This window comes from Canis lupus, chromosome 14 (assembly GCF_003254725.2).
Source record: "Canis lupus dingo isolate Sandy chromosome 14, ASM325472v2, whole genome shotgun sequence".
Lineage (NCBI taxonomy): Eukaryota > Metazoa > Chordata > Mammalia > Carnivora > Canidae > Canis > Canis lupus.
The window spans coordinates 13,984,056-14,010,722 of record NC_064256.1 but is presented as its reverse complement, the minus strand read 5'-3'; the positions used below and the strand labels follow the sequence as shown (position 1 = coordinate 14,010,722).

At 35.0% G+C, this 26,667-nt stretch overlaps 1 protein-coding gene across 30 annotated transcripts in view; it reads right to left on the bottom strand.

Moving 5' to 3' along the window:
* ADAM22 (ADAM metallopeptidase domain 22) overlaps positions 1-26,667 on the bottom strand; it is a 224,413-nt gene that overhangs the window by 14,450 nt on the left and 183,296 nt on the right. For 3 of the 30 annotated variants that reach the window (XM_025471460.3, XM_049093511.1, XM_025471454.3), the window contains 9 exons: positions 24,726-24,894; positions 21,758-21,872; positions 19,046-19,136; positions 15,578-15,595; positions 8,460-8,654; positions 5,987-6,087; positions 5,575-5,641; positions 3,234-3,344; positions 967-1,053 (listed from right to left, as the gene is read on the bottom strand). In XM_025471460.3, coding sequence (XP_025327245.3) covers positions 967-1,053; positions 3,234-3,344; positions 5,575-5,641; positions 5,987-6,087; positions 8,460-8,654; positions 15,578-15,595; positions 19,046-19,136; positions 21,758-21,872; positions 24,726-24,894 — 954 coding nt within the window. Of the gene's footprint in view, positions 1-966; positions 1,054-1,356; positions 1,455-3,233; positions 3,345-3,395; positions 4,573-4,600; positions 5,400-5,574; positions 5,642-5,986; positions 6,088-8,459; positions 8,655-15,577; positions 15,596-19,045; positions 19,137-21,757; positions 21,873-24,725; positions 24,895-26,667 lie in introns of those variants that run through there. The other 27 variants (XM_025471466.3, XM_049093513.1, XM_025471458.3 and 24 more) reach the window with 17 other exon arrangements.

The window sequence follows — 26,667 nt, the reverse complement described above, 5'->3', positions numbered from 1 at the left end:
GTAATCTGAAAGCCTATTATTTTCAGAAGAGGTAGTAACTAAGTCCATATTTCTTCTTTACATTAGTTGTCCACAAAGTACTCTGGACATTTACCTCTAGGAAATCACTTTGATATTATTAAAGAGTGAAATAATGCCATTAAGAGCTCTTGGAAATTCTCTCTGACCTCTGAAGTTAGACTGAGCTACAGTGGATTGAGTAAATTCTAGTCTCTAAAATGTAGGGATACTCGGTCTGCTCTTTTGTGAATCAAGAACATGTTTTCTCTCTCCTTCCTGCTGTCTGAAGTGTTAGACAACCACCATCTTACTAGCATAAAAAAGCTCCTTGGATGTTTTGTTGAGAATCTGTAAAACACTTCTCAGCACAGCCTTTGTCTGGTGCTAAAAGCTTGTATTGAATAAATAAAACCTAAACTCATTCAATCCACTCTCTTGTGGTCAAGATTCTCTCAATAATTTTAAACTCCATTAAATCACTGTTTTTACTCGAAGTAAAATTCCACTACATTTCATTTGGTTTCTTTTCATGTTTTCCCTTAGGTTTTCATACGCACTATGCCCTTGTAAAGCAGTAAGTAGGAAAAATGCACTATAAAACTGCTAAATTCTAGAAATTGAATTGTTCAGGTTAATAGTGCTTCTTTATTAGTGGAAAGTATGTTTCATGCCCATAGAACACTACATAGCATAAAATGAAGAGAAAGCTACTAAAAAGCTCAAGATGGTGATGGGGACATGCACTAAAAGGCAACCCTTTCAAATGGCTTCATTTGAAACATTCAGAAAAGAACTAGACTTGCTCACGAAGCCAGAAACAGAGATCAAAAGGCAGCAAATAAACAAGGACCCTTTCCATCTATGGGAACTTGTATTGGGAGATACAAGATAGAGAGCCAGTCACACTACAGTATTTGTATGTGCTGGGAGAGTTTGAAAAGGATATAAAATTAATTTATAAAATACCTAAAGTATGGTCCTTCAGTGTTTTTATTCACATCTTCTACCCACTTAGCTACATTATAGTCTCTTTTGAACCATGGGTTTAAATACCTGCAGAAAGCAATGGAAGGAACAAAGAAAGCAGAACAAGATAGAAAATCTGAAAATACACAGCACAAGCTTAGCAAGGATGTTCTTCACCCTCCAAATGCAAGTGACTATGGCAAATAAACCAGGATGGATGCTGGGGGTTATGAGGCAGTCTGTACCATGACATGAGAATAAACTAAGCTACAACAAGGCTTGAGGCATTCTAGAATGTATTCAACATTTCACGGAAAGCCTTGCCAGTGGTTTCCCCAAGGGAATCAGAAGGTGTCTTCCATAGTACTGACAGAGGTCCCATTCACCCACCTCAAAGTGGCTTTTTCCAGGCCACCTCTCATTTGGTTCCTTGGTTTTCAAATGATAACGATGCTTTTTGAGAATATTCAGATGGCTGCAATTCCAACCTGGTGTTTGGGTATATAACACCCCAAGAAGAATTAAAAGGAGCAAAGTTCTCTTTCCAATATGAAAAAAAAAAAAATAGACTTTATATGGCCCCTTGTTTCACTCCAGATAGCAGACCTTAAGCTGGAGTTAACAAGAGAAGTGCTCCAGTTGGCTCTATAAAGAGCAGCAAGGATCCTGCTCTTCTGATCCTGGAGCTCCAATATACATTATGCATGGGCCAAATAGGTTTCTGAGATCTTTAAGCTGGGTTCAGCAATTCAGTTGTAGCTGCAATATTCCTTCCTCCTTTTATGCACTCCAGACTAAAGTGTTCATGTTTCCATTAGGAAATGGACCTCAGAATTTGCCTTCTTAATGTCTGATCATGAATTATGTGAGTGACTGCCAGAGGATACTAATGACCTTAATTAGCACTTCCCTGATGGATCTGGCAAAGTCTCCATCGGAATTACTGCGCAAAGGAAAATTTAAAAGGTGGTATATTGAGAGTGCAAGTTGTTGATGTTGTTGTTTTTTCAGAGTTTCCCTTCATTTTAACCCAGGGAACCAAGCAAAGACACATCCCCTTTTAGCTCTCGTAAAATAAATAGATTCAACAAATCCAATATTGGAATAATTTGGAGGTTTTATGGGATTTTTTTTCTTTTAAAAAGTAACTTATAGAGATATAGAGAGAACGAAGATGTAAGGTCCATCAAACTCTGCAAGCTATTTGGAAAGAAACCATGGGAAAAATAAAATATGCTATTCGTTTGGGGTTAAACTTTGCTTCTTTCCACCATGTTTGGTTTCGGCTTCTAAATATATTTAAATCATGACTACATTTTCAGTTACATAAACAAAATTAGATTACCTTTTCCATAGCCCTTTCCCTCATTTTGAGCTATGGCCAATGTAATTCCCTCGAAAGAGAAGGGTCTGGTTGCTTTTTATGTCTGTAAGACCATTTTTGTTAAGACAGTGTCCCCTGAACAGGAACAACTCACACTACTGTTGCCTTTAGTCACAACCATTGCCAACTTGCACTTTTCACAGAGATAGCCAATTAAAACTTGCATAAAAATTTCCATTGAGACTTTGAACCAAAAGAAAAAGTCAAAAAGCAAGTGCAGCCACAGATGAAGGCTAGTGAATGCTCTGGCCTGGGGAATACTGTAGAAAAAGCCCATGCAGCTGTTATCAGGTGAAACATAGCCACACAGCAAACTGAGTCACCCACAGGCAGCTTCCAGGAGGAGACGTATGTTCCTTTCACTGACAATCTTAGAAGCTCAAAGGGCTGATGCCATGGCTGTTCCATGAAACCTACAGCTGCATGGCTTGGCTTGCACATGATGGACTTTTTCCTCCATTTCAAGGAGCATCTCAGAAGGCTGTGATCACTTCACTAGAGGTCACTGAAGAGAGCTCTCAATGGTTTTTCCTTCTGGGGATCTGCCCGTGAAAGTCTCTTCACAGCGGGCTTCCTAGCATCTCTAGGTGGTGGTGGCCGAAGTGATGGTTTTTTATCAAACTGCTATATACCTGCCTATGTGGCTTGACGTGGCTTGTAGCGCAACATGCAAAAAAAATGCGTTAGACAGGGTAGGAGAGCTCTTTGTGTTCTCCAGGATGGAAAGGCAGAGGAAAAGTAGCTGGTGCTGGCTGGACCAGGACCATGTCCAAGCAGACGTAGGAGGTCAGTCAAAGATCAAATGACCCTGCTCTCAGCCAAGGAAGGGACTAGGAGGGAGATTAAGTGGCAGCCCAGAATGAAGGGGCAGGTGGAGACTGACCTGTGATCCAGACTCCCTGTCTGGGGGCTGTCAGAGCCCCCTGGGCTTATGCCTTGGGATGGGACTGTCTGGGCGAGGGAGTGCCCAGGCTCAGGTGCTTGGGGCTCCCTCCTGTAAAAACACAATATATAATACAAAGTCTAAGCCAAAACCTTTTTCACATCATGTACAACAGTGAGGAAGATGCAAAAACTTTGAGTGGAGAAACAATACAATAAACAAGGACATTTTATGTTCTTAATTAGCAGACTATGCATTTGTGGTGAATGATTTAATTCATGTCCTGATGTTTCATCATCCTTTGGGATGATGGGTACTGAAGGGGATGTTGAAATAATGGGCTCAATGATATCTTTTAATCTAAAAAATAAAAAAGATACATTTGTCTGTGGTCATTCTGCTTCTCTTATAGTCCCACAAATTATATTGTTATATCAGAAGCAAAAGGGGTTATTTAGTGAATATGAAAGTATAAAAAAAGACTATCAACATAATTCCTGATATGCTATGTATTAGAATTATTTACAAGGAAAAAACATATATATGTATATAGTGCCCATATAATAAAGTATGTGAGAATAGTGGTCAACTTCACAGACTTGGTTCCATTTAATTAACATGAGTCCTGTAACCCAAATCTGAAAAGTCTGAAAAATCTGAGGGAGTCCTTAATACTTCTTCCTCACAAAGATGATTTCACTATGATGTCTTATTAAGTATTATAGTGTTATCTCACAAGCAAGAGATACCTTAAGGGCTATCTGGTATTATAATTTTTATCACATGACATGAGTGGGAATTTTACAAAAAAGTTTTAAAAAGTAAGTGACCATGCTAGAATATACTGTATGAATCTTGCTAAACACCAAGTGTTGTTTGGGTCCTAAATATATAGCTTTAATATAATGTTGATTTGCTTTCACTCAGGAGTTTTCAAAGCCTTATTATAGGAAATACTGTTAAAATGCTAACCAGTACACAAAGGAAGTTCTGAAGAACATTTTGCAGTTTTATCTGTATTCTTGTGAGCAACTGAGATGAGCTAAGGAGCTCTTACCAGGTGACCTCATGCAAAACAAATCAAACAACATTCCAAGAGTTTATCCACAATGAGCCCTAAAGCATCCAAGCGCTTTGGGAATGTATAAGATAAACTCTAACAGATTAGTTATTTATGATGGAGTTCTATGATGCCATTCTGGACCATGCAATGGTATTACTTAAACCTATCTAGTGTTTCTAAAATAAAGTATCCTCTAGTAAACTTTGACAAGCCACTTACAAGACAATACCATCAGCAGGAAGGTCCAAATTTCAGGGCACTGTTTTTATTCCTGGACTGAAAAAGGCAGGGTATATGATGGAAAAGCTAACATAAGTTTCTGACAAGCAGTTAACAAACACCTGCTATTCAGATTTTTTAAGTATTAAGGCATGAAGAGGCAATAGTGATCCTGAAAACAATAACTAGCACTGCAATGAGAAAGAAGTTTTAAAAAAATTTAGGTAGGTCAAAAAAGTATGGTTAATTAAAACCTGGTGGCAAGGTCAGAAGGATACCGAGGGTGTGTTTTATTCCTGGACATGAGATAAAGGTTTGAGGAAGCTTGGTTTTGCTGTACTTTCTTAAGTGAAGAAACAAAAAAAGCATGGTGTTTACCTCATTAGGAATAATTTAAATGTAACTTCTGATCCCACCCTCCACCCTCTGCTTAAAAAAAAAATAATGTGTGGCTATCATTTAAAACAGATAGTGTTGCATTTAGTGACAATGATTCCCTTAAAGAGCAAGTTTTGTAAGTGCCCTTTTAAATGTCCTCAGAAGGAAGATTTAAAAGGGAAACGTATTCCATTAGTCTGAGAGAATGCTTAGATTGCAGCCATGAAGCTCTTGGAGCGGTGGTGTCACACTGTGAGCAGTATCATGCTCTGGGACAGTGGGAACTTTCCCTTGATGCTTCTAGGCTGTGTGAACATTGGGAAGAGGAAGGGTGATCCCTCTGAAATGGCTGGACCCCAGGTGATGAGAAGAAAGGAATGTTATCAAAATTCCCTTCAAAAGGAACCAAGACACCACAATGGCAGGTTACTGGAGGGAAAAGCCTGCAGCAAGGGTGTGACCCCTGCTGTCAGTGAACATTGGTATGGGCACAGTTGCGGAGATGCCTATGTAAAAGAGAAAAGCCATGGTTAATTTTAAAACGGCAAAAAGGAATTAAAAAGACAAAACCAAGACCAGAGGCATGGTTTCTACAGTTCTTTGATGATCTCGTTAATTAACTTTGCACACTAATTGCACAGGACCTTGGAATGCCTTTTTCCATTAGAGGTTTAGACTTACTCAGTTGAATTAGACCGAGGTCTAAATCTTTTGCCTCTGATTTTCTTTCTGTTGCCTCCCAGGTTACCTGAAAAAGACGGTTTATGGCTAGATTTGAATATAAATAAACAATTGCCGTATGTCATCACCAGGTATTTCATGTGGTGTACTTCCAGCCCCTCCCAGAAGAGAGGGCTGTAGAGTACTACTGTACAGCCTTCTCAATTTGTCCTGTGCACCAGTGCTACTGAATCCCATCATTTCCCATCCAAGAAAAAAGAACGGGGCTCTTATAATAAATGCCCTCTTCTCTGTTGGGAGAAGAACTAAAGAGCAAAAAGAAAAGAACAAATCTTTACAACCAAGAACCATAAAACACTGAATTTGGGTTGTGCAAAAAGATGCACTAGCTATTCAGAATGCTGCCCTATACCTTGCCAAGAGTTACTTCGAGGTCGTCCGTTTTCACAGATGTCTGAAATATGTTTTGTGTCTGGAATCCTTTCACTCCAAGAATGAGAAAGCCCATTTGACCTGAAATTAAAAATGTATACATACTGTTCAAAAATATAATCAAGTGTTATTTAGTTTTAAAATCAGTAAGCAAAATCTCTAAGCATTACTGTGCATTAAATAAATCAAGAAAGAAAAAAATCTGAAATGAAAGAATGAAGAGAACATGAAAGTCTTCATGAAGAAGGCAGAATTACACAACATTCAATTTAAGAAAAGTCAAATACAATGGAACCCCATTACAATAGTTTACAATTGAAAAGTATCAGCATACAGTATGGGCCAATTACATTCCCAACAACCACAGATAGCAAATTCGCTTCATATTTCAGTTATATAATTGGAGTAGAAGAGTTATAATGGGGTCCCACTATAAATGTTTCTTAATTGTAAAGCAATGGTTTTCATTCAAATATTATGAGAACATGGACTTCCAAGAGATTTCACTAAGATCTGTCCAATTGAACCTGGTCAACCTTTATCAAAGTAATATTTAGGTTTTTTTTTTTAAACAATAAAACTATATTTGAGAATTGGCATTTTCTCCACAAATATGGCTGGCCCAAAATGTAGTATGTTAGTTAACTGCTCAATAACCAAACTGAATCAAATGTTTATCATGGAAGCGTCTCTCACAAAGCCCATGTACCATTAAGCCCTTGTGCTATTTGTGCCCTGCCATCTTAAATATTCTACAAAAAGCAAAGTTTATACACATACCTGTACCACATACGAAAAGTATTTTGACAAACTACATGTATTTAGGAGCCACATAATTTGATATCATTTTTAACTGCTTAAAAGTTATAACCCATTTTTCTAAAATCTAGGAATGATTCAAATCAGCATTTTAAGTTCTTGAGGAACTTGAGAAAATATTTAAAATCTTTCCCACACATCAATCCAGTTAATTGCTAATAATGTCTATTTTAAAAGGAGCCTTCTACTGATGAATGAAAATAAATGGAACTCAGCACAATTATAACATATTAATTCCTCAGGTTAGGAGTTTTACAACAGAATTTGCTAATTATAGAATGAATCCTATTTTCTGCAGAAGAACAAAAAGAATCTGCTGGAATTCATTGATTTTTCTACCTTTTTCTTGTGATAATTTAAAATTAAATATTTAAAAAAAAATAAAATAAAAATAAAATTAAATATTTAATTTAAGGTTAAATTAAAGGTTAAATATTTGACCTTTTTCTCATGTTAATTTAAATATTTGACCAAGAAAATATTTATATATGGAACCTAGATAATCTTATTTTCTTAGCCAAAAAAAACCCCTCAGTAATTTAAAAGAATAAAAATTTTTGAAAATCCTTCTACAGATCTATACTCCTTGTGCAAAAACTACTTTTGCTCTAAGCTGTTATCTGAGTAAAAACAATCCTTCATGCATAAGACAGTTCCACATAAAGAAGGGTTCCCAGATCTACTGATCCTTTCTTTTCTCCTTTGTGACTGCTTACAGAGTGAGATCCATTGCAGAATTTTTACATATGATTCACTCTATGTAGAATTCCAGAAGAGATTACGAAATTCCCCTTCAGTCTACACGGTACCTACTCTGCCCAAGGCAATCAAATCTTTTGTACTGGGTTATCAAATCTTCTTTTTCTATACATTACATCTCTATTAACAATTTTAAAGAAACTCTTCCACAGGAATATTTTAGCTTTCTTCCAATGTGAATGTAGGTTTCATTTCCTAAAACATTCCAACTATTTATTTCTTCTACCAGTTTATTTTATTAAGCAGTTATAAAGCATGCAGAATTTTAACTGGTCTTATACACCTTAAGATCTTGGAACAAAAATATAACATCAAGGTTTCAAACATAAATATTATATTAACCCCACTTGTCCTATTATAAAATTCAGGCAAATATTAAATATACTTAATTTTGCAACCAAGCTCTAAATTATAAAGTCTAGATAGAAATAATCATTCCAGGAATAAAAGGCAAAATCATAATATTCAAATATACGATTCACAGAGAAGCAATCTTTTTTTCACAGCAAGCTTAGCTTTGGTATATTTAAAATCTTAAAATATTCAACGCAGCATTTATAGTACCATTTTAACAACTGCTTTACTGAAGCATGACAGTAACCTTTTTCTTTGACTACCCAACATGACATAAAGCTCACCATTTAAAATATTATAAAATACTATGTATAGTTTCTTAAGCCATATAAGAGCAAGATTGAAAAACCCTAGGATTTCTATATAGATTTAGGATTGTTATTTGTTTGGTTTAATTTTGGTTCAATTTCTGGCCTGATTTAACAAGTGGTTTTGAGCATATGGCATTTGGAAGCATAGTAATCAAAGAACAAAGGATACTATTTTTTAACATTCAAGAAAGAAGGAAGAAGTAATCAAACCTGCTGCAAAATAATGAAATGTTCTGACTAATGGAATAATGTGTGATGGAACAGGTAGAAATCTGAAAATGCGACAGAAAAGCAGACCTCTTCTTAGAACTAGATGCTGAGTTTGTGCTGACTCCGGGAGGAATGTCGCTATAAAAAGAGTCGCCATCTCCAGGCTTTTTTACATAATCTCCCTGGGGTAACTGTCTAAGGCATAATAAACATTTCAGAGTCAGAAAACAAGACACACACATGAACACAGACATATACAAATATTATTTTAGGAAAAAAGTGGTAGGGATAATGATCTACATGAATCAAATCTGTAACGACATGTAAGATTATTAATAAATGTGACAAGTTAAAGTCATTCTAACTTGTAGAGGTCAGAAATACAATCACTGAAGTCTATACAGTCTGGATGGATAAAGCCTTGCTTCAGGGGAAAAATATGGAAAGATGAGGTTTTTCATCGTAACTTTATTATACTTGGAGATGTTGACGGAAGTTTAGACTTAAAAAAAAATGGTGCTGAAGGAGACATGTTGGGACAAACAGTCCTTGCCCCAAATAAGGCATAATTCTTTCACTGTGGCTGGCCAATAAACTATTTATGAATTCTAACCATTATATAATGTAACCTTAAGACCAATTAAGTCTTAAAATAACTGATTTCTAAGCAATTTTCTATAAATTAATCCAAATAAATTCTTATTGGAGTAATCTGTTGCAGCTTCATTGTTCATTTAGGAGAAATATGAAGCTGAAAGAGAGTCAAACACCAAGCAAAAATGTAATTCTACAACTGCACAGAAGAATATGTAAAGGGAGATCATTTAGCACAAGGAAGAAGGGGTTGAAATAAAACCTGAATTCTTGTTGAGACTATAGGAAGACAGTTGCTGGGTGACCTCAGTTCTCTATCTCCACAGTAGAAGGAACACCACAAAGGATGATCTGTTTAATCTGTACTATTACTGACCCCATGGGCTCTGATTTTGAATTGGCAAAGATTGCAACAGATTTTTATCACTTTCCCTAAGGAAGCAGTGTAGAAAACTCAGTGATGGACCACCTTGTCAACTTCAATAGCTAATATGATCATCTGCCAATGCCTGGCCCCCAAAGAGCCACCTGCATCCAAAATTTGATTCAGTTCCATTCGGTACTGTTGTGGGAGGTGCCACAAACCGGTGCTGGATTGAGAATTTTAAACAAATTTTTCAATTTCAATAGGCCTCTAACAAAGGCCAAATTTGCTAACTCCTTTTTCTACTTAGTTTTTCCTTAGTTTCCATGCTTACCTTGGTTACTTGCTGATGCTAAATTCTATCTTAAAAAATGCCACTTTCAGATGTTTGTTTCCTTGTACCAGTTTCCATTCTGTTTGAAATGTTAACAATACTTGGTCATTCCTTCTTTTGAATGACTCAATACCTCTTTCACATTATTTCAATCCTATGTAATTACACATAGCCCCAAATCTAAAAAAATTTTTCAATTCACTGAAGCACATATATTAATTTGTGTGATCCTCCCCTTTGAAGAAAGTCAAATTTCTCGTTTGATCTATAAGACTAATTTTACCTAGAACCCTGTGATATGTATTCTTTCAAAATATTTTTAAACCCTTAAGTGGTTTCCGCTCATAACTAACTTTTTTCTTTTTCCCAGTATATTATGAAATATTCATTTTATATAAAAAATAATACAATTTCCCCAAATTCATAGTGTTAATACAGGACAAATCATATATATTGTTATGGAAGAGATCTTTAATCTCTGGAATCACATTTCCTGCCTTGCCTCCCATGAGTCCAATATTCTATCAATGCTTGAAAAACAAATGATCTCAAGAAACTCAGAGTTCCATATGTCATTTCAGGGAGGAAACTTTCCTTTCAGATCATGTTAATATTTATAAAAGAATGCCAAAGATGGGACACCTGGGTGGCTCAGCGGTTGAGCACATCTGCCTTTGGTTCAGGGTGTGATCCCAGGATCTGGGATCAAGTCCCACATTGGGCTTCCTGTGAGAAGCCTGCATCTCCCTCTGCCTAGGTCTCTGCCTCTCTCTTTCTGTGTCTCTCATGAACAAATAAATAAACCTCTAAAAAAATAAAAATAAAAAGAATGCCAAAGAATATCTCATCAACATCACATTTCCAACAATATAATCTATGGTTAACAAATCCTTTCTCATTATTACCTTTAATGATAATCTGTGTAAGCTGATGAGATATGCCTCACTAAATTCAAATTAAATAAAGACAAGTTCCAACTACACTTGACCTTTCTATTAATCTATCTCCCAAATTACCTTCTCTTTATGTGGTTCTGGCATTTGCGTATTTACCAAAAGCTCACTTGGCTGATGCTGCAGGCTTAAATAGACTACCTCTCATGATGGATGGGCCTAGTTTTGTTGTTGGTTTTGTTTTTTTAAAACTATGAACATTTTACCATTCCTTCAGTGTAATTTCTCTGCAGTGCATGATCATGTTTTACACAATGCACAAAAGTCCTAAATGCTAAACATAATATAAACTGTGGGCTTCAGTCAAGGGGTTGGAAGGGAGTTCAAATTCAATGAGCTTCTGGGGCATGGCTTTATTTTTATCATGATGGGCAGATTAGGTTCTTAGCTATCGTTAATTAGACTCTAAAATACAGAAACTAGTTTGCATTCTCCTTAAAATTCCATAAGGAATGGATTTAACTTTCTTCACATAGTAAATAAATAAAAATATCAATGACAGATTAAGAATTTTGTTAAAGATCTCTTAAGAATAATTATTTAACATTCTTCACTGTCCAGAAATGTACCTCTTTTTCAATATCTATTGCAGATTATAATGAAGTTATTTCTTCTTGTTTAACCTTTAGTGAAGATAAAGACTATCAGGTCCCCATAATCAATAAAATAACATTTCATCATTGGTTATATAAGATCATAAATGACTAAGTGATCCTTTAAAGTTTTTTTAATTGAATTTATTTTTCTAGTCTTTATGGCTTTCTTCTTAAATTTTGCTTGTTTCATGGAATTTTGAATCAAGAAGTGATTACTACATTAGGTGCCCTACTGGTGCCAAGTTTTGTCATGGGATCATTACCTCATATTTCCGACATTATATGCAAATATTGTAGACACGCACATGAATTTTTGTAAATAATGACCAAAAGATAATAAAAAGTTATTTAACTGAATTCTTTTTCCTCAGAAAGGAACTCTGTTATGATGGAAATCCGGTCTTTCCTTAAAGGGTCCAATGAATATTAATATAAATTAATATTTTTATTATATATTAAATTATATTTATACTTACATAAAATGTATATATTTAACTTTAATCCTTACACAGACTTAAAATGAGAATAAAATGAAAAAAAAAATAAGTCTTAACCTTAATGCTAAAGGAGGCATTTCTCCAATGCTTTGCTGGTGTCTGTCTGATATTAGAATTATTTACTGTTTTAAGAATATTGTGTAATGTGTACCAAGTCACACTGACAGATGCATGAATATCACTTAAATAATAATATAAAAACAAACTAACATAGTTTTGAAAAAAAGGAGGGAGGGAGGTTCACAAGCAGAAAATAGACTGGCTAAAACAGGTGAGAGAGAAAAGAAATGGGAAAGTGGGTTTCTGCTTAAGGTAGAGATAAGAAGATATGATCTTATTTATTCTATTTCACATTAATCATAATGTATGTTCATTTCAGACAAAAAATATTTCAGCTGAATATGGATGTTTTATAAATCCAAGGTCAAATTAATGTTTTCTTACTCTATTGCTACTTGCAAACCTATCTGAAAACTAAAGCTCAAACCTGTAAATCTTGTTACAAAGTATACAGCAGTTCAGGTGCCTGGCTGGCTCAGTTGGTGAAGCATGAGACTCCTGATCTCGGGTTGTAAGCTGCAGCCCCATGTTGGGTATACGGATTGCTTAAAAATAAAATCTTAAAAAAAAAATACAGAGTATACAGCTGCTAGATCCTAAAGCAATTATGCTAAAATATAAATGATAGCATCAACTGAAAATATTATGAAAGTCTTCTTTCCTGAAGATTCTAAAGAAAAAGAAGAATAGCCATCCTTTCTAGTAACTACATGATTAATAAAAACGCTCCATGGTTCCTATGTTACATGGTTCAATGCTTCATAAGGTACCACTGGAAGATATAAGGTGATACCATTCAAAAAAAAAAAAGTGATACCATTCATGCATGGGGTACTGCCTCTACTGTGCCCAGAATAGGACTTCTCTTTTTATCAAGCACTTTGTAAACAAAAAGAAAACAAAACAAGTGGTTTGCTTCTTGTCTTCTTGCAGACTTGCAATTAAACCTATCATGCCAAGTTATCAAGCTCCTTCACAGAATTACTTGCCTGACTTCTCCAATAATTTGAAAGTTACACCTAATGGCATTTGAGCCATTATATCAGTAAGAATCTGATAACTGGCTACATGTTTAATACAGCCTTGCATTTAATATCAAAGGTAACCTTCCACCAGGTCCACCAATATGTGTGGGCCTCATTCATGTCAATGAATGCTTCCTTTCTCTTTGAGACCAAACACATCCACCTCCTTCATTTGAAGATTAGAGAAACACAGTCTTCAGAGACCACACACTAATAACTTCCCTTACTATGATGCTTTACAGATTACAAAGAGCTTTATCTGATTTTAAAGTTAAGTAATTTCCCAAGAAATCATATCCTAGCAAGTGATTTTCTGATTCCTTGTCACTTGGTCCTCCCACTATGGAACCTCAAAGGAAAACCTTTAAATTTAAAGATAAAGACAACTCAAAATTCTTATTTCTATTCGTAGCATCCTTTGGAACTGAACACATCTCTATCTGAACATCTGAAAATACTTTTATTAAGACTATACATTTCTGAATGCATGCTTTGGTCCATTGGCCTTACCACCTGCTCTATAACCGATATATATTCTTAAAAAGGAAAATCCTTCAGAAATTTATACATTCACAGGGCATCTGGGTGGCTCAGTTGGTTAAGCATCTGCCTTCAGCTCAGGTCATGTTCCCAGGGACTTGGAATGGAGTCCTGCATGGGGCTCCCTGCTTAGTGAGGAGCTCGATTCTCCCCCTCTCTCTGCCATTCCCCAGCTTGTACTCCTCTGACTCTTCCTATCTCTCTATCAAATAAATAAAATCTTAAAAAAAAAAAGAAATTTATACATGATTTGCTGATCTAAAGTCCATTATTTGCTACTTCTCCGTTTTGAGAATTATTATACAAGTATAAGATTCATTAGCTATGGACAAGGGCAAAAATAAATAAATACTGTAATGAAATATATCAAAATACACAAAATAAATCTGTCGAAGACATGACTCTCTCAAAATATGAACTAGATTCCAAAAGAGTAACCAGGTTGATAAAATGATGATACAGTAATATCAAGAGGCATGAAATTATATCAGACACATAAAGGAAACAACGCAAAAATGTTCTCAACTGTACCTATGCAGATATTGAGTTAAAATAAGAAGTTGGTACACAGTTTAACATATTAATAATTTTTATAGTACTCCAGGTGAGAACGTGTCTTAGAGCACTGTTTTAGGTTTGCTTATGTTACACATGTGACATTTCACTTTCCTTTTTATATGTCAGAAATATTAAATTACCTTATAGCCTTAGTTGCTACGGCAATGGCTGAGTCATCAATATTTGATCTTATTAGTCTAATTTTATTTTTCATTGGAGAAAGCCACCAAACTTAGATTTTTTGATATAACCGATCAAATTCTACCCAAGAGAAAACTTATATGATTCCAGCTCTTCTCCAGTGGTTCTAAACACAAGAGTTTTAAACATATCAAAAAGAAATCTAGTTTTTTTTAAACTTAACTAATTTTGTCTTAGATTTATTTTTTCCATTAATGATAAGTTATTTAGTTTCCCCAGAGCTAGATGAATATTTTCTAATATCTATGTTAACTGTCTAAGATTTCAGTTAATTCCCTATGAGCACATTTAGAGAGACTGAAGACACTTATGCCTAAAGTCTTACAGGGATTTTTTTTTTTTTTTTTTTTAGGGATTTTTAAATTACAACATGGAATGAAACAGAAGAATAAAGTTCAAAATTTTAATTTGTGAAAAAATGAAAGCTGGTTGGGGCCTAAAAAACTGTTATGTTTATTAAATTTTATTCTCAATCTGCCTGACATTTAACGGAACAGTGGGGAAAGTTAAGTGCGTACGAATCTGCACAGATATCTTGAGAACAAAACTAGTACTCTATGAGGTGCAAGATCTGGTCTTCCAGGATATTTTAATGTTTTGTGTCAGTAGCTAAGAGCATTAATAATTGTTTAAATGTGAAAAGTGTAGGGAATATCTCAATATGGGCGTTTTTATAAATCCACATGAATGCTCTGTATATCTTTTCATGCTGTTGTTAAACATAGATTTTAATGTTATGATGAAGTGGGTGTCTGATTTCATGGGCTTTTTATTTAAAAAAAAAGAAGTACACCAGACAATCTGAGATTCCAATAATGCAAATTATTTCCTTACCTATGCAATTACCTAATCAGTACAACAATATTTTCTTATGCAGAGGTAAACAGGTCCATTAAATACCAGGACATTCTCCTCATCCCAACACTGTGCCCATATACATTTTATCATTTATGAGTGGAAGCTATTAATATAACAGTAACAAAAAATAAATTCCTTCAGAAAGTACTAGGCAATAAGATTGCTCAAAAGATGAAGAAAAGCCAATTATATAAACATGAGTGATGCCCTAACATAGAGGAAGTTTGTTTTAGATGGGGAAAAAACTCATTTCCATTTATATTACCATAAAAGTAACAGAAGTAACTTCTATTATTATGGTATTGTTGGATGAAAGAACCATTAAAATTAAATAATGATATGTCTATGTTAAAATGCTACATCCCACAGCTCCGTTATTAAAATTATCCTTTCAAGGTCATGAGAAACAAGGTTGCTATATGATCACTACAGCAGAGTAACAAAGTCAGCATGATTTATAATTGCATGTATGAATTCCAAGGATGCTAGTAGGATTTAAACCTTTCAGTTATGTGTTCAGATTATTCTCATCACATACCTCTGTTCTCGATAATTTCTTTTCATGGACAAGAAGAAAAGGGAAAAAAAGAAGAATTAGTTACCTATAGAAGTATATTCAGAGAGAGCAGTAAACATGAAAGCTCTAGCATTCGCTGAAAGGTCTCCACTAGAGGATTTTGAATTGTAAAACTAAAATGTGGAATACAAACACAATCACACACACATACACATACACACACACACACACACACACACACACACACACACACCTCTTTCTCTCCTTCATCTGTGTGATACCAAAGGGTTAGTGACAATATTTTCAAATAACTATTTTTAATAGCATAAATAAGCTTCAGTTACTTAAGAATATCTGTTTTTACAATATCAATTGTACCATATTAAACCTTTAGTTAGTAAAGTTCTAAAGTCAATTCTTATTCAAGTTACTTATTTAAATTAACCCCTTTCATAGAAATAAAAATCATAATTCATTCCTTCTGGAATATATACCTCAAACTAAAGCTCTTCCTAAGAATTTCAAATAGGAAGATATGATTGGACACTAGGACATCTTATTTCATCATGGATGATATAGTAGAGAATTAATTCACAACTTTTAGGGACCTTGTAAGTTATCACTACTTCCTGAAATTTTACACTGGAAATACTTCTTTCAAAGCTTAGTCTCTGTTTTCCATTTGGCCATACACCAAAACAAAATTACAGTTTTAAAACAAACTGCTATTAAAAAGTGTATTCTAGAGGGTGCAGTAGTAAGGCATCAGTGACTTTTAGCTTACAACTCAAAAGGCTTCATTTCTAATTTTCTATCATGACCTAGGTAAGTGCGAATATTTCGAAGACATGTTAGAAAGGTCCAGTAACTTAGTGGGCTTCCTTCCCAGATCAAGGATGTTTCCGTATCGATATTATTTGTACTTACCCTGTAAGTATCTTAATTTAATGATGAGCTCATGAGAGTGAAAGTGCCAATTTGTAACTTAACATTTTTCATACTTGAAACCATAAGGCGGGGGAGGGAATAAGCCTCAGAATCTTTCTATTCAGTATGTTTTACTTTTTACTCCCTCAGTCTGATGACCCGACTGGTCCATCAGGTCCAAATAAGTATTCCTCACTCCCTATTCCTGCCATTCCCTTAGTCCAAGACTTGGAGAAGGGGTAGAAAGCTTAAAAGGAAAGATTAATGAGGAAATGAATTCTCAGCTCCTAAATCCATTTTTGAATTTCAAATAGAACATGAAATTCATGAATTTAATTCCTGTAATAAAACTTCTACATTCTCATTCTATTCTTAAACATATTCTGAATAAGTTTAGTAGCATTAAAACTTCCATAATTTAGGTTCAAATTATTTACAAAGAGGATACTGTATGAATACGATTTTTGTCTTTTTCCTTAATGAATATGCAGAGAACATATATTCAGAAGTGAAAAAAATAGTGAAATCTTAAAAGAATTTCATAAAAATAAGAAATAAGTACAGAAAGAAGTACTTAAATTCTACTTAAAACAAATGGATACAGGTAATATATTATTAGCAAGAGAAGTTTAGATTTCATATTTTCTGAAATGTAATTTTTTCCAAGATTACAAAAACATGAAATACCAATTTGCATCAGCAGGTGGTAGAAAATCACACAAAACAAAACTAATAATTTTGCCTTCCTTTTTTCACATGACCAATGAAACCACTGAGCTACTTCAAAAGAGCAAAGCTTGTGATGGCAATTACCACACAGATCTTAAATCAGGGAAGTCAAGGAAATAGTGTGACTCCAAGATGGGGCTAATTCACCTGAGGTATGAAGCAAGATCAAATGATAAATATTCAGAAAAGCCTTTCTTTCAGACATGTAATTTTATAACTCCAAATGTTCTGATGAAATTGACTCATGCAAATAGAAATATACAATATAGTTAATGGCCTATACATCAAAGAGGCCCCTAGGTATTGAGCATCTATGAGCTGGTACACGACGAAGTACTCATTTAATCAAGACAAAGCTTTCCTACTGTGCTGTGCCTTCCTTTGCTGTCTGATGCTGTAGTTACTATGTTATGCTAAACTTTCCTGTCTATGCTGTCTGTGTTATTTGTTAATATAGCCTTCCACAAACACCAATGGATATTTTAATGCTTTCAGCATACAAAATTTATCTTGACAGTAAGCTAACTGCTCTCTCTTTTCTGCCAAAGAAACTCTTTCAGGTTTTTGACTTCACAACAAGCAACAGCCATATACACTTTCAAAGAAATTTCCTTCAATTGAGTTGGTTTAAGACCATGTCAGGTAATAATAATAATAATAATAATAACAACAACATCATATAATTATATAGTGCCAGTCTATAGAAAGGTGTTGGTGTAATTTGAAGCCTAAAATATTCTAATTCTCTATTCTTTCAGTGAAGTAAGTCTAGCCCATAGTGGGGGGGGGGATGCTATAAAATGGGGTAATGGCCAGAATTTCTAGAAAAAATTGCAGGCCCTTCAAATGGAAAGAAACACCCAGGCCTAGGAGTACTGACACATCGTTATCAGAGATCAGCAGAACAATGATTTTAAGTTGAAATGTTAAACAGAACTTAATGTTCAACATATTTAAGTTTCAATTATTAAACTTACGTAAAATACTTGGATACTAAGGAAATTTTTTTACATTATAAGATTGAAGTACTTTAAAAGGAAACCAAACATATTAAATATATAAGTTTGGAACGTTTGAAGTCATCTACTTAGCTAAAATGTTCAAGGGGTATTCAGTATTTAAATGTTACATAATTTGTAACTTTTTAAAATTCATAAATAAGAATCAAAAACTGATACACTGAATTTGAAGCTTAAGAGTTACATATTAAAAGTTGTAACTTACAGTTGATTCCTAATTTGAACAAATTAAATCTATGAACAGTATTTTCTTCACAAACACCCAATATTTAACCAATAATAGTGCCTCCCTCATACTGAGTGTGAAGATAAAGAAGTTTTGCCTCTGGCACGATGTAGGGCCATAGTAAGTAGACACAGATATGCCTCTGCTGTTCTTATTGATAACTGACGTTATCACTGCTGTTGTTACTAAAACGTTATGCTCCCTACATGACTGCCTTGCCTAGATTTCTGGGTATGGGTTTAAGTGACAAGAGCCTGTGTCACTAAAGAGCAAATCCACACAGCCTAGTGTAAGACATGATTTAGATTGATTTTACCTCACATAATGGTCTTAAAACAATATAACAGAAGGGAGTTATCTTTTAGAATTGAAGGGAATTATCTCAAAATCTAAGAAAATAAAATATTATTATTACCTCTAATCATGCCAAGAATAATCACTGTTTGCATGTTGAACCAGACTGATTTTTACCGCAGGTATATTTATCCAATAACACAAAACTTTCCAGGTGCTTAATTCATTTAGACAAAATGTCTTAAAGTTTTAAAGTTTATTTCAATAGTAATAATATTGAGACGTTTCACTTACTTATAACCCCATGCAGTTATTCCTAATATGAGGGCCAGCACTAAAATGGTGCCAGCGATTATGCCTATTATGATATTGGTACCAGCAACACCTACAAGAAAAAAAAAAAAAAAAGAAAAGAAAAGAAAACAATGGCGATCAGTGTGTATTACTGAAATTTTGACATAAAATTCCTTTAGGAATTTTATTCTCCATATTTGTACTCCTCACACTCACAAAATTATTTGTCTTACGAAGTGGATATTTTTTCCCTTTAAGTCTTAATTTTAGAGAATACTTTTTTATTTAATTTTTTGAGCTTATAACTGACATAAAGTTGTATAAGTTTCAGGTGTACAGCATAATGATTTGACATTCATAAATGCTGTGAAGTAAAAAAAAAGTTGGTGTTTTCTAAAGGAACAAAAAAATCAACCATCATTACTTAGCAATCCCCATCAATTGTTTGTTTACATAAATATTTGTTTACATTCCCTTTTCATTCTTGTCCCAGTGCATGGTGCACAGTTTTATTTCCCATGTAATTTTCTGAAAAATAACATGAGGTCACTGGACTACAAGAAGGAGTAAAGATAAAAAGCAAAAAGATAAAAACACTACTATATTGCCATAGCACTCTTTGGACAGGAACCTGTAGAAACCCATGTTCCTTTTGACCCTGACCTCTTCCTCAGGAATTCCAGAAATGTGACTGACACTAACACTCCATCTTGACAACTAATGCAAGGTCCTTATCACTCTCAGTTGTATGGGTGATATTTTGTCTCTCAAATGCAAGCTCATAAAGAGAGAAAATGTGCCTCTCAATTTATACAATCAGTGCTCAGGTGATAGAGAATACAGGCACTGGGCCTCTAGTTCCCAGTCTTGGTAATGGTGGCTAGGGCATTGTAGAGAAGGGAAAATCAAAAGAAAAGACAGCATGTGGTGAGCAGGAGCTTGGGGCTGGTCAGGCCCAAGGGTGAGGCGGCAATAGGCTGGCAGAGGGCCAAGGCAAGGCTGGCACTTGGATTCAGAAATGGCAGCGTGGTGTCAGTATCTGCTGTCAGAAAGGCCAAGATGTGATATTTAGGGAGATCCTAGCAGTGTAAGCAGCCCAGGAAGTCGAAGGTTTAGTCAAAAAGCTCAAGTGAGGGCTCAAGAGCAGAAAAGGCAAATCAGAGGCCTGGCTGCTTTGCTGATAATGATTTACACCAGATGTTTAAATCACCCACATCTATTTCACTCAGAGCATCTCAGATCTTTCTTTGCTGCAATCCTGAAGCATCCTTTTGGATGCCAACAATCCGTAATCATGGGCAACTAGACAGACTGCAAATCCCCATGACAGAAGCAGCAGCCTCCCAGTCTGGGAGCCCTAAGCATGGCAGGGCACCTGAGAAAGCTGGAGGATTCCACCCTGAGCACATCCTCCATGGGATGGGTGGATGCAGATGCCAGAGGACTCACTGGCTCATTGGGTTTTCCTACTCTAAGGCCAAACATAGCAGTCTTTTCTTCAGCAATTTTAACAGGGATCAATAAACATAGATGCTTAGCCTGGTTATTTCTAAGTAACATTATGACTTTTGACAAGTCACTTAAATCTAATGGACCTGAAAAGCCTCAACTCTGCACATTAGCTGCTGAAAAAGCTTCACACTACCTTTGCTAAAACTGAAGATACCAGAATCTTCATCATTCTTGACCTCCCCTGATAAAGTCATCTTGGCTCAGATTCTTAGCCTGTTTGGATGATTACAATGAACATCTTTTTTTCTCACCCTTTGGAAGTGAATGGACTTCAGGATTTGATCATCATTTAATGCAGAACAGTCAATCATGAAAAATGATAAAACAGTTTAAAAGGGGACATCTACCTCTAAGGCATGTGTTCTTTCAACTATCTGCATTTAATTTCTACTTCTCCATTTGGGCCACTCTAGCTTTTACATCTGCACCTGTTTATTATCCATGTCCTTAATCCCCTTCCAGGCACCTTGGTCAGGTTACTACTTCTAGAATTACCCATAGTTCAGTCTACAGAACTGGGGTTGAATAGAAATGAGATTCTATAATAAAAAATACTAAAGCCAACAAGATATTTAAAATTAATTCTTCAGGAGCACTTGGGTAGCTCATATGGTTAAGCTTCTGCCTTCAGCTCAGATCATGATCCCAGGGTCCAGGGATAGAGATCCACATCGGGCTCCCTGTTCAATGGGAAGCCTGCTTCTCCCTCTCCCTCTGTCCACTGCCCCCCCCCAACCCCCCCGCTCATGCTCTCTCTCACATTTCTCTCTCTCTCTCAAATAAATAAAATCTTTAAAAAATAAATCTGGTCAATTGTTTTTTTCTATTTATTCAATCCCCAAATAAAAAATTCTCCCCTTAAGTTCAGAGTTAAGAAATAGGACTATTTTCTTCATTTAAAAGAAATGGTTTGTTGTCACCCCCCTCCCCAAAAAATTGAAAAATCTCAGTCTGATGTAGGACAAGATAAAGCTAAATCATTAGACTAAGTTATATTTAATATTACACATGATTACAATAAAATGGAAAATATCAATTTCATACTGAGGATCCCAGTTGTAGATCATATTTGAACTATAAATATGATCAAAATAAATAAGTAAATAAATAAATAAAAATGATCTGAATGAAACAATCTAAAGAGCAATTCTCTTTCATTATGTGTAAAAACTATGTAACGGCACCAAATCAAGTACCTACCATTGCCAGAAAGAGTTATACCAGTCTTTGCATCATCATTGTGAGGGAAGTAAGTGCTACAGTCTGCACCTATCCAGTGTCTGTTACAAACACACTTCAGCTCATTACTGCAAATCTGAAATCCAAAATTAATCAAGAGTACAGGTCAACTCTTTGGTATAGAGGCATGAAAATTAAGCACTGATTTCTAACTGTTATATGGCTAGAATTTGATGGTGCTGAAAAATTATTAGTACTTTCTTCTTCATACCAATTACCTGATTTCCTACTCAAGTACCTAAAATAACATTTTCTAGAGATCAGCAGTTAGACCCGAAGGGAATAAAATTTTAACAGGTGGAAACAATTCATAGTCTAAAAAGAAATCAATGAAATTATTGTTTTGAATTGCATTAACTTTATAGGAGAGTTTTAAAAGTAGGCAGAAATACAATCATTTGCCAATTATCCAATATAAAATTTTCTTTCTTCCAAAGAAAGGGTCTTTATACCAAAATTGTATTCATCTTTCAGGAAGCAGATAAGATAAAGAGAAATCCAAGGAAGAAAAGGGAAGGTCTCTTACAGTGGTCTAAGAAGAAAGTTTCACAAAGTTACAGCCCTGGCACCTCAACCTAAGCTTTATTGATGAGCGACCTCCGCATCATGGAAACCACAAACCCCTCAAACAAAATGTAAGGAAAAAATTTCACATAAAATGGCAATTTTTTAAAATTATAAGACAATAATCTATAGTCACTTATACATCCAGGAAACAGAATCTACACCTAGATCTTATACTTCAAAACAACTTTGAATGGAATGGGAAGTAGAAAAGAATCCAATTAGGTTTAAGATCAGAAAAGTTCTTCAGGAGGTAAGTTTTCACTGGATCACTTTCTGTCTTTGCTCTGATCTAGTGCACAAGAAGATAACATACAGCCACATTTAAACATAACTATAAAATATGATAAGAAACTGCAGATTTCAAATTAATTCAATTATCAAATTTCTGCAGATTGACAGATATGCAGGCAGAAAGAGGTTTAGATTTAAAGTCAAAAGGCCAGTGTGTGACTGCCAATTTCATCCCTATCTTATTAATGGACTTTAACCAGGTCAACTGGCTTCTCCAAATATCAGTTTCCACACCATACAACAATGACAGAGTGACAAGAACAGTGACTCCAGTGTACAGTGATCACAATACAGTCTAGCAAACATTTATTCAACATGCACTATGCCTCAGGCATTGTCTTAAATATTACATATAAGTTAAATATTACATATAATTCACTCATTCTTCATAACAATCCTGTAAGGCAGGCAATATTATTATTATTTTCATTTTATAGGGGAATAAATTGAATCACACACAGGCTAAATAGGTTGCCAAATCTCACCCAGTTAGTAAGAAATAGAGATGGGATTCAAACTCAGACTGTCTGATCCCAAGCCCATACTCTTAACTACATAATGTAGAGTACATAGAGTATCTACTGTATCCTCATTTTAATTTTTGTTGTATATATAGTTACTGTGAGTTAAAAATACATAGGATATAATATCTCTGTATGATGCATAATTATTGCAAATTATTTGGATAATATTTGCTTCCTGAATTACTTGTGTCTATCACTTTTATTCATTTGCTAAACAAATGGTTTATTAACAAAACTGTTTGATCTCTATGTTATATACTCAGAATCTCTAGATGAAGAAGACATTGTTATCATTAGCATAAATGATCAAGTTTTTGTTGCATTCCCCCCAAAAGCATTACCCCTTAATATCTTCTCAACTTATTCAAGAAACAGGACTTAGCAGGAGCTAAGTCCTTTACAGGAGCAGAACCACTTACCATGTGCCTTCTCTATTTTCATTGCCTTAAGAATTTGTATCCTTTGCCAAAGAGTTACTATTGATAAGACCTCCCTAGAAAATTCTTGGCATATTCCTGGAGGATCTACATGCAATGACCAGGATTAAAGGTTTACAATTTCAGAACAGGGATCCTTTACCTCAACTGGATAATATGACCAGTTCAAGCAAAGAATCTAATTAGGGTAAAAAAATCATAGTGCATGCCAAAAGGAAAAAGAAGCAAAGATGATTTTATTAGTATAGGAATTCCTAACTGAAAATGACCAAACTGTGATCACTATTAGAGCATGTTTAGCTAATTTATAAACTCACTTATATAGGACATTATCAGATATATCACTGAAAAGAATAGAATTTAGTCCTTTAAACAATGCCATTTTTTTCTTTTCATCTGTGATCAACATTTATTTCCCCGACTTATTCAGTTTTTACCTCTAGGAGTTATCCTCAACTAATACACACTTGGTGTGGCTACAGCAGGTATTTATGATCTATTCTAATTGCTCAGTGACTGGACCATACCAGTTGTTAAATATTGTGGTCAATGCCCCTATTTACACTTTTTTTACACTCTTTTAAAATCCCTTTATAGGGAATCCCTGGGTGGCTCAGCGGTTAAGTGCCTGCCTTCAGCCCAGGGCATGATCCTGGGGCCCCGGGATCAAGTCCCACATCGGGCTCTCTGCATGGAGCCTGCCTGTGTCGGCGCCTCTCTCTCTCTCTCTCTCTCTCTCTCTCTGTGTGCATCTTTCATGAATAAATAAATAAAATCTTTTAAAAAAATCCCTTTATAGTTTATTAAAACTTCTCTCCCAGATCACTTGTAGAAAACTGACATTATATTATATGAAATCACATTAACATAATAAGAAAGAAACAGAAGAATTTGGTTTGGAAGATTATACTTTTCCTTATTCCTAGGCTTGCACAGATCACACAACAGAAATATTCCAATGACTATGACCAAATAACTGTTTACGTGCCAGCTAGCAACATGAATAAGCATATTTTCCATTTTTACAAAATAAGCAGGTTAGGGTCATATCTACTTCTGTGATATGAAAGAATAGAGGAGTTTCTCTATGGTAAGGTACTGAACACTTACTCCATTTCCTGAACAAACAGTGCCTTCTTTATTGCTTAAGCAAGTACTAAAGTTGAAGGAAGCTACCGGAAGACATCTGTGTTCTAAGCACATCATTTGGGGACCACAAGGAGTTCCATCTTCCACATAGCCAAGATCTACATCTTCTTCAAGCTTCACATGCCCACCACTAAAAACAGAGAACAAAAAGAAAAGAGGACTCAATTAATTCACATTCATTTTGAGAATCTGCTTAAAATCTAAAAAGTGGGGTTTCCTGGGTGGTTCAGTCGGTTAAGTGTCCAACTCTTGATTTCAGCTCAAGTCATGATCTCAGGGTCGTGAGATAGAGCCCTATATCTGGGCTGAGCATGGAACCTGCTTGGGATTCTCACTCTCCCTCTGCTCCTACCCTCTGTTCAAGCATGCATGCTGTCTTTCTCTCACTAAAAGCAAAACAAAACAATACTAAAAAGTGGGCAATACTACTTTCTCTATTTTTCTATTTATTATCTAATAAAAACCAATAGCATAACCATTTTCAACCTCTAAATGGAGAAAGCAATTGAATCTTTTGATCTAATTCCTTTCAGAGACATTGACATATTTTAGTATTTAAACATTATATCAAGGGCCTAAATTGAAACAGCTTTATCACTTTGCCTTGGCTCATGTACAAGTCAAGTGAGCCATTATTATAGCATTTGATTTGAATAAGTAGGTTTCAAGATTTCACACATGTTTCAAACATGGATGGAAAGTGGTTTGGGTTTATATTTTCCAAGAAGACTGCTAATTTAAAAATTATATTTGAGAGTGGCTAAGTTATTGTAACTTCACTATTCAATATAACAAGCCTACAAGTTATATAGAAAAAAAAAGAATAGGGTTAAAATATAAACTCATAATTAATTTATTCATATGGTACCATGTCAATGTCAGCACATAAATCTTTCTTTTTATTTTTATCAAAATGAGACATGCATATAGTTTAAAGAGCCAAACAGACAAATTGGTTTTTAAAAATCCAATAAAGTGGTCCAGTGCCCTCTCCTCCATCATATATCCCTCCTTGGAGGAAACCACTGTCTACATTTAATTGATTCTTTTGTTATTTGTGTACATATCTTTAAATAATGAGTCTGTGTTACTATTTTTTATTTTTCCATCTCAGATACTATCAACTGACTTCCCTCAATGGAATCTGACAATTTATATCTTTCTCCTATCCTCCCACCATAAATTTTGTTTAATAGTCAAATCAATAAAAATGCACATTTTTAGGACTATGTTAATGTTATTCAGTTGAGTGATACAGTATGCCATAATTAAATCTTTTCCTGTACTTTTCATTTCCCCTTAGATTAGCAAGTCTCTTATTTGTTTGTTGTCTTTTTACCTAGTTTTTCTAAGAATTTGTCATTAATGCAAAACTAATCAAACTGCTGGCCCCAAAATCCTCAAGATATGTCTGAGCATCAATTCATCTTCGTGTAGAAATCTCTCCTGGAGTTATTAACTGGAGTGTGCCCTGCTCCTGTCTGATCTGGCTGCCCACTGTACCTTGTGCAGAACTGTAATGTCTGGGATTTCCCCTCACCAATCATTGCAGGATTGGCCTGAGTCTTAATGGTGGGCATCTTGTTTCCTATATGCCCAACCTTTCCCTTTCTTAGTTTATTCTTTCATTTTAGTGCAGCACAATTTCTAATATCTTCCTGAGAAAGGGTATCAGGGAATACATTTATGGGGAAAACTGTATATCTAAAAGTTGTGTATATTTTCTGCCTTCATACTTGATTGTTATTTTGCCTGGGTACAGAACTTAGTTCAGAAATCATGTTCTCCATTGTCTTCTGGCCCTCAGGACTCCTTGAAAGATCTTAAGCTTGATCCTTTTTTTAGTCCTCCCTGAAAACATTCAGGATTCTTTTCTTTGTCCTAAGATTCTGAAGTTGCATAA